Consider the following 7,985-nt stretch of genomic DNA (forward strand, 5'->3'; position numbering starts at 1 on the left):
TTTCTAACCTTCTTTGGCTATCTATTTTATTTTTTACGGGGACCCAAAAATGGGTTACAACAAAGAAAATAAACCTCTTGATCCCAAACTCTGGACCATCACCTAGATGGTTCCATCTATTATAATTTGATTGGCTTAGACGTGATGTCAAAGTGTGGGTGTATTTTCCTTGTTTGCCCATTAACGTAAATAGCAATCCAGCATGCATGAAGAGATAAGGTAAAACTTGCTAATTTAGAGAGAGCATCATGAGCAGTTGAGTTTCTCCTGCTATAAACAATCCACAAAACGCATAATCTTCTTGCTGCTGTGTCGTGCTAAGCAAAATTCAATTAAATGGAACAATAAATTAATCTATGAAAGTCTGTCGTTTGCTTTTTACAGCTCCAATCATGAATCTAGTGTGTCCCCTTTAACATAAATACTCGAATATCACTTTAATTTGACTATAAAATTTATGACATCATTTCTAACAAATGTGCTTTGAGTAAAAAAAAATGATAATTCAGATATAGTTAATTTATTTAAAATTTAATCAAAGATGAATTTATTTTTAATATTAAAAAATAAAATGACTAGGTGATAGTCAAATTATGGTGTGTTTGTTTTGCATCTATTTTTGTGTGTGCGGTGCAAAAAACACAACAAGGTGTTTAATAACTATAAAAACTGTGTTTTATACTATAGAGTTCATTAAAAAATTCAGTTTTGAAATGCAGTTTTCATGAAGCAGTATTTACATGTTTTTTTTTAACTGAGTTTCGTAAAATACTTTTATTTTTTGCGTTTCAAAAGTGGTTTTGAAAAAAATTGATAATTTTTTTAATTTTTTTTTCTTTGGCTTCAAATGAATAATTTTTTTGATGTTTTTATATCATTTTGATGTGCTGATATCAAAAATAATTTTTTAAAAAATAAAAAATATATTATTTTAATGTATTTCCAAGTAAAAAGCACTGCGAAAAGCAACTGCTACCACACAACGACCAAACATTTTATATATGTTTTTTTTCTACACATAAACCTCAACCATTATTTTTATCAAACACGTATCTAAATACAACTAACTATACTTTTTAAAATTTTAATTTTTAAAAATCACAATCATAAAAACTATCTCAAAAACAAACATCAACTCAAAGTTCTCAATTAATCATGTATTTACATGCCAGTTGCAAGATGGAGATAGGAAAATTCAGATCAAGAATACCACTCTCTCTCTCTCTCTCTCTAATCTACTCTTATTTACTTCACTATTACAAGTTTAACTACTAGATTGCTTGTTTGTCAACATCTCTTTACATGTTGTCTTATTATGACTTGAGACAACAGTAGAATTTCACTTTTCTATTTCACTTCTCTCTAGAAATGGAGCATTGCTAATAATTTATAAAGTTCTATATATGCTAATAATATTACAATATCTCCATTCTAAAGGAGCAAGTTTTTGTGCTCTATGGTAATCTCTATCTCTCTTTCGTATATTATTATCTTATACTGGCGTAAAAGTAATTTGTTAGGTTTACAATAGGAGTGAATAAAAAAATTAAAAAATCAAGAAAATAAAAAAAAATAACAGAAAAAACTGAACCATGAAAAAAAACCGATTAAAATTAAAAAAAAATCAACCAGTTCGGTTCAATTTCAGTTTTATAAGCTTGAAACCGGAAAAATCAAACCGAATCCAACCCAAATCGAAAAAAAACAGAGTTAAACCAAAAAAATCAAATCAAACCTAAAAAATTAAACCAAAACAGTGTCAAACTAAGCTCAACCGGTTTGAACATGTCTTTATCCTAAAAAACCTTTGAATCGGTTTCGGTTCGGTTTCATTTTTTTTTTTAATTTAATTTAATTTAGTTATTTTTCTTATAACAACTGAAGAACTGAAAATAAAGTTTACAATCATCATTACTTTAAGAATTATCAGTCCCTAATTTGAGAATATTTTACATGATTAAGCACGATTCTAAAGGGGCAGTTAATCATTGAAAATACACGTATCCTGGTCCACTGATGCGGATAGTTTTTCTTGCACAACAGCCTAATTATGGCGATCTCTTTAGTTTAGAGAAAGAAAAATAAGGCACGGCAATAGATTTAATTCATGCATCAACAACCCATCCACCAACTCATAAGTTCAGGGTCAATATATGAACACATACTTGCCAACCTAATATACATCTGCATCATGATTTTCTTATCAGTGTAGTTGGTGGCATTTGATATAATAATATAAAAATGTGAGACGTTATTTTTTGGAAAGTTCCATGTTTTCATGAGAGGTTCTGGCAAACTGGCTTGGCTTGGCTTCCGTTTTACAGTACCCTGCATGGCATATTCTTTTTTTTTTTTTTTGTTAATTAGTGTGGATATCCGGTTAATTTGTACACACCTCAATTAAACCTATAAATTCTAAAATTAACAATCATGTAAGTCTTTTTAAAATTTATAAGATTCAAATCGATAATCTCTAAAAAATAAATTTAAAACTTGATTGGTTAATTAAATTATATTCTTTGTATTAGTTTTTTTTTTTTATTGTTAGATGATCATAAATAATTTTGGATTAATATACGCGATTTTAAAAATACATTTCATAAATCGAATCGATGCATTTAGAAGAATAAATTATACTAGATATCGATCTGAAGTTTGAATTCAAGAAATTAAGGGAGGGAAAAAACTATTCTTTTTAGCCACCAAACCAACTTATTAGACCCTAATTTGAATAAACAAGAGTGATATTAACAGACGAGCCAGACCGTGTAAGCCCTAGGCAAGTCAGCTGTGCAGAAGCTGAATTTATCAAAGAATTAGGTAGACAGAATAGGGTGGGGAGAAGAGTTGTTAATTTTAACCACTATATTATTATATTTTCTTGATTCCAGACAGGGAAGTTGGTTACATGTAACAGGTAATTACATGGGTGTCAGGAGAAGACTCTCTCTCCTTTCAATAAACTAATTCCGTCCTCAACAAATATACCTCTAGCAGCCTATATAAGATAGAAGGCCTTGCCTCACCTTTTCAGCTTAGCCACTAATTAACCACTCCTGTATTCTAGAGACTGTTAAGGCTTTCAGACATGGCCAATATTGCATCTGCTCTCCTAATTCTTGTGCTTGCCGCCGCTCCAGCAGCTTATGCTGCTACAACGTACACCGTCGGTGACTCGTCCGGCTGGACCAATTTCGGAGATTACACCACTTGGGCTAGTGGTAAAACATTCGCTGTTGGTGACTCTCTTCGTAAGTTGAATTAATCCCTTGTTTATTATGAGTTTTGAGTATAATATTTAGTGCCTTAATTATAACATTGCATAAGATCCAGTTTTTCGTTATGATATAAGACAGAGTAATTAATCAATTAACCATCATTTTACAACTTTGGAAAAAATCCAGTGTTCAAATATGGCTCCTCACACAGTGTGGCTGAAGTATCGAAAGCGGACTACGATAGTTGCAGCACAAGTAATATCTTGAAATCCTATACTGATGGAAGCTCAACAGTACCCTTGTCCACGGCTGGTCCAATGTACTTCATTTGTTCCACACCTGGTCACTGTTCCGGCGGCATGAAGCTAGCAGTCACCGTTGTCGCAGCCAGTGGCACCCCAAGTACCCCCACCACAACTTCCCCCCCAGTATCCGACGGTGGTTCAACCACCCCACCAACCACCACCACACCACCACCACCATCGAAGAATAATAATGGAGCCACCAACATTTTATATAACATGATGCTTGGTGTCTTTCTTGTATTCGGAACAACTGTTGCATTGATGGGCTAGTGAAGAGGCAGTGCCATATTATCGTTGTTAATGTCCTTGTTATCATTGGGTTGAAGTTGTTTTTTTTCAATTTTTATTGGATGAGGGATGTGAAATTTATGTTTATATATATAATGTTATTGAATAATTAATAAGTTTTATATATAAGCTCCATTATTTGTGTATAAATGCAACAAATCATGCATGTTCCTTGTAGCAAAAACCATTTGCTAGAATACGATTCTGAGGTGATTGGAAATATATGTTTTGCTTGGCATGTATCCTAAGGCCATGTTCTGTTAAATTGTCCTGGTGAGTTAGACTTTATGATAAAGCATGACAACTGGACCAACACAACTGTCAAATGATTGTATCCATTAATGCTATGGCATGCGGAGTGCAATATTTTTCAAATGAATTAGGTTAAAGTCTACGTTTTAATTTATGGGCTGCTATATATAATGGATGCCGTGTTGAAATAGATTAATGCTGAAGAAAAGGATATGGCACAAATTAGCTGGAAAAAAAAAAAAAAAAAAAGATGTATATATGTATATGGCCCAAACCATTTTCTTTTCTACAGCCCCGAATTAAGATTTTTTTATATATAAAAAAAAAAAAAAACACGCAAGGTATTGTATTTTAATTTTCATTTAAATCCTTGAAATCAGCTTTACACAAGGTGTTTTACACTCTACAATCCGTGATCCCAAGAGTTTTTTATTAGCAGGAAGATTCAAATTTGAGACCTAGAGATAACAGAGCTCCATGTATCTGCTAGACCAGCCTTGAAGTAAAGAGAATACACGTTTAAAAAGCATAAAAAGATTTTCATTGTATGCCTGCCAATAAGGCCTGTATATCGTTAACTCAAATGACTCCATCTTTATCTTTCCTTCTTAAAAATCTTGGATTTAAATTTTTCCTTAGTAGCCTAAATAAAAGAGAGCGAGAAAATGAAAATAATTATAATAATTATAATTATAAGACTTGTATTGTCGCATTAATCCATGATGTATAAATTAAAAACTTGTATTATGAAAATAATAATTATTATTATTATAATTATAATTATAGGACTTGTATTATTAAAATCAAGTTTTTAATAAATTGAACTGAAAATAACATTGATTTTGCCAAACTCAAAGAAATCGTTCAAGTTTTTAAACCCAATTACCTCAAAAAAATCAAATCCAAGTTTAATTTCAAAGGATTTAAAAAAAATAATAAAAAACCATTTTAATAGAAATGATTGAATTAAATTAATACAGTGATTAAAAAAAATTGAGTCTATCTCGGAAATAAAATAAAAATGCAAATCAATATTGCAATTCCCAACGTGGTTACCATCAAAAGCTAATGATAGAGAAATGCTCAATGATCCAAGACAATGGGCCGAGCCCATTAAAATCTATAAGCTTTGGACTTTAAGAGCGGGTTTCGATTTTTTCTTCTCTTTTCATAGAAATAAAACAGAAGCACGAAGAGAGAGGTAGAGGAAGAGAAAGAGAAGGAAGCAATGGCAGCGATGGAGGAAGATAACGGAGAGTTCTATCTTCGTTACTACGTTGGTCACAGAGGTAAATTCGGTCACGAATTCTTGGAATTCGAGTTCCGGCCTGATGGAAAACTCCGATACGCAAACAACTCTAATTACAAAAACGACACCATGATTCGTAAAGAAGTCTTTCTTACCCCCGCCGTTCTCAAAGAGTGCCGCCGCATCATCTCCGAGAGCGAAGTACTCCTCTCTCTCACCCTCCCTCTTTCTCTCTAACTTCTTAAATCTCTTGTTTCGCTTAGGGTTTTGTCTAATTTTTTCGGTCATGTTTATTACAAAATTTACAATCTTGCCATTGCTGTAAATAATTTTCTGTTTGTTTATTAGATATTTTATTTTCCTAGAGAACTCTTAGGATTGGATTTTAGCATATGAAATTTGTTAATTTCGAAGTTATAAGTAAATGCAGATGGAAACTAGGGTTTTGGTTTGCCTTGTTTTTAACTAAATTACTTAAGCGTTGATTTTAACAAAAATCAACTCTTATTTTGCTTGCATTTAGCAAACATTTTTATAATTTTTTTGATGAATTTTCATGTAAAAGAGCTGGAAAACTTCTTCTAAATTCTGACTCGTTGGCAGTTTAGATTTGGTTCTTTCATGTTTTGAGATTATTGGTTTCCTTAGATTATGAAGGAAGATGACAACAACTGGCCAGAGCCGGACCGGGTTGGGAGGCAAGAGCTGGAGATTGTGATGGGGAATGAGCATATTTCATTTACTACGTCTAAGATTGGATCACTTGTTGATGTTCACAGTAGCCAGGATCCTGAAGGGCTTCGCATCTTCTATTATCTTGTTCAGGTGATTGCAATTTATAAGCATGGATATCTCTTTGAATGTGGTGGTTAAAGCTTGCTCACAGTCATTGTGTGTAAATAGTGTCTTGAACAGTAATTTGTATTTGTACTATTAAGTCATTTTATTCTTGTTGAAAGGATTCTAACTGTGGGTTTACTTTCAAATGTGCTCATTCTTGAATTGCAAGTTACCCTTGTTAACATGCTGATATGACGTTGTTAAATGGGGGAAATGCTGAGAGAAAGTAGGTGATATTGCTTCCCTGAAGAGGAAAAATTATACATTGCATCACAAGTAATATGTGTCATAATGATTTCAAACTGCACTTGCTTTTATGAAAGCCCGAGTAGTTTACAAGTTATGGTTTTATGTGCATGCTGCATTGTGGGATGGAGTGATTAATATGATTATCCATCAAAACTTTTGTGAGAAAAATACATTATCTAAATCTGTGTATTAAGCAAGTAAATAAAGGGTTTGGAAACTTGTCTCTGTGGGGCTGTGAACTTGCTTGCCTGGATATTATATTTGTGTTCTTTGTTAAATGGAATCTATTGCCTTTGTCATGAAGGCATAATAGTTGTGTTTTGAAAGAAAAATGCAAAAGCAAGGATTTTAAGCATTGTGTGCAGCAAAGAGAGATTTTTAGAGTGGCTAGTTTCAAGTATCCAAAGCTTAAGGTGAGATGGATAGAGAATTGATTTCTAAAGACAAACTGTTCTTGTACATTCACTAATTTACTGGGAAGTTTAATAGGGTTCATTTGGGCGTTACAGGATGTTAATGACAAACCAAGATTCTTATTTTCAAAATTCCAATAACCTTTTGATTTTTCATATTTTACCATTAGATGTGCTTGTTAATATTGCCAATAGTGTCCCATTGCTTGTCTGGTTACCAACTTTTATTTTTTATTTTTTCCGGTGTTCTTATATGCATTTTATGTGGTTGCAGGACTTGAAGTGCTTTGTTTTCTCTCTCATCTCCCTTCACTTCAAAATCAAGCCCATATAACTACCATAGTCTCTACAATTCAATGTGTGCTTCAAGGGGCTGTTTTTGTGCACGTCTGAATTGTCTGCTTTGCAGTAGGGTTTGTCATTTCAATGGTTACAGTTCCCTTTTCTTTTCTTTCTAGTTTTATCCGAGGCTGTCTAAGGTTTTATGAATACCTGGATTGAGGAGTTATTTTGTTGACTGTAATGCTAGTGTTATGAAACCTTTGTGTCCCACACACCTCTCTGGCCGTGTCTGAAATATTTTGATATGTTAACGACTGAGATTTTAATTTCTGGATACTTTCAATTGTTCAGAATGTAGAGTATTGGCTCTTTATGTGAGGCTGGTGACTTTGCTAATTCTTTCCATTACAGACAGGTGCAATGACTTTGAACTTGGTCATACATTTTCTGCTGTTGGCCGATTGAAATTTTTCTTATTGTTTGATCGATTTATCTAGTTTGCTGGGTCATTGACCTCTAGCATGCAATGGAATGAGATGGACCCCTTGAATGTAATATCCGATTACCACAATACCCTTGTTGATAAACCAAAAATGGGAGTCACTACGCTCACAGGAGAAAATCTTGTAAGTGGAATGTTTAATTAAGAGCACCACTGTGGCCAGTTAGAATAGGCAATTAAGGATGCTGTGGTTTTTTCCATGTCATTATCAGTGCCCCGTACATTTTCCTTGCTTTCCCTTGCTTTCACCCTCCCTTCTCTGCTGGTTGGGTCTGTTGTGGCACTGTGTCACGTTAATTTTCTTGGGTTTAGTAAAATAGAAAGGGTTTTGTGTGGTATTGAGGGTGAGGCGGTGGAACCCTAAATGGGCCTTAGTTTTGAGGGCCT

The 7,985-nt window shown here is 33.3% G+C and overlaps 2 protein-coding genes across 2 annotated transcripts; both read left to right on the plus strand.

The window, feature by feature from the left end:
* Positions 1 to 2,925: 2,925 nt before the first annotated feature.
* On the plus strand, positions 2,926 to 3,961 carry LOC118042487 (mavicyanin). Its single transcript, XM_035050190.2, has 2 exons — positions 2,926 to 3,251; positions 3,405 to 3,961. Exons 1-2 carry the CDS (start codon positions 3,089 to 3,091, stop codon positions 3,791 to 3,793), a joined length of 552 nt encoding a protein of 183 aa, XP_034906081.1. The 5' UTR covers positions 2,926 to 3,088; the 3' UTR covers positions 3,794 to 3,961.
* Positions 3,962 to 5,224: 1,263 nt separating this feature from the next.
* On the plus strand, positions 5,225 to 7,474 carry LOC118042484 (protein mago nashi homolog). The gene is made up of 3 exons (XM_035050186.2): positions 5,225 to 5,513; positions 5,961 to 6,137; positions 7,089 to 7,474. Exons 1-3 carry the CDS (start codon positions 5,292 to 5,294, stop codon positions 7,146 to 7,148), a joined length of 459 nt encoding a protein of 152 aa, XP_034906077.1. The 5' UTR covers positions 5,225 to 5,291; the 3' UTR covers positions 7,149 to 7,474.
* Positions 7,475 to 7,985: the final 511 nt, after the last annotated feature.

The sequence above is a fragment of the Populus alba genome, chromosome 14, assembly GCF_005239225.2.
Source record: "Populus alba chromosome 14, ASM523922v2, whole genome shotgun sequence".
Lineage (NCBI taxonomy): Eukaryota > Viridiplantae > Streptophyta > Magnoliopsida > Malpighiales > Salicaceae > Populus > Populus alba.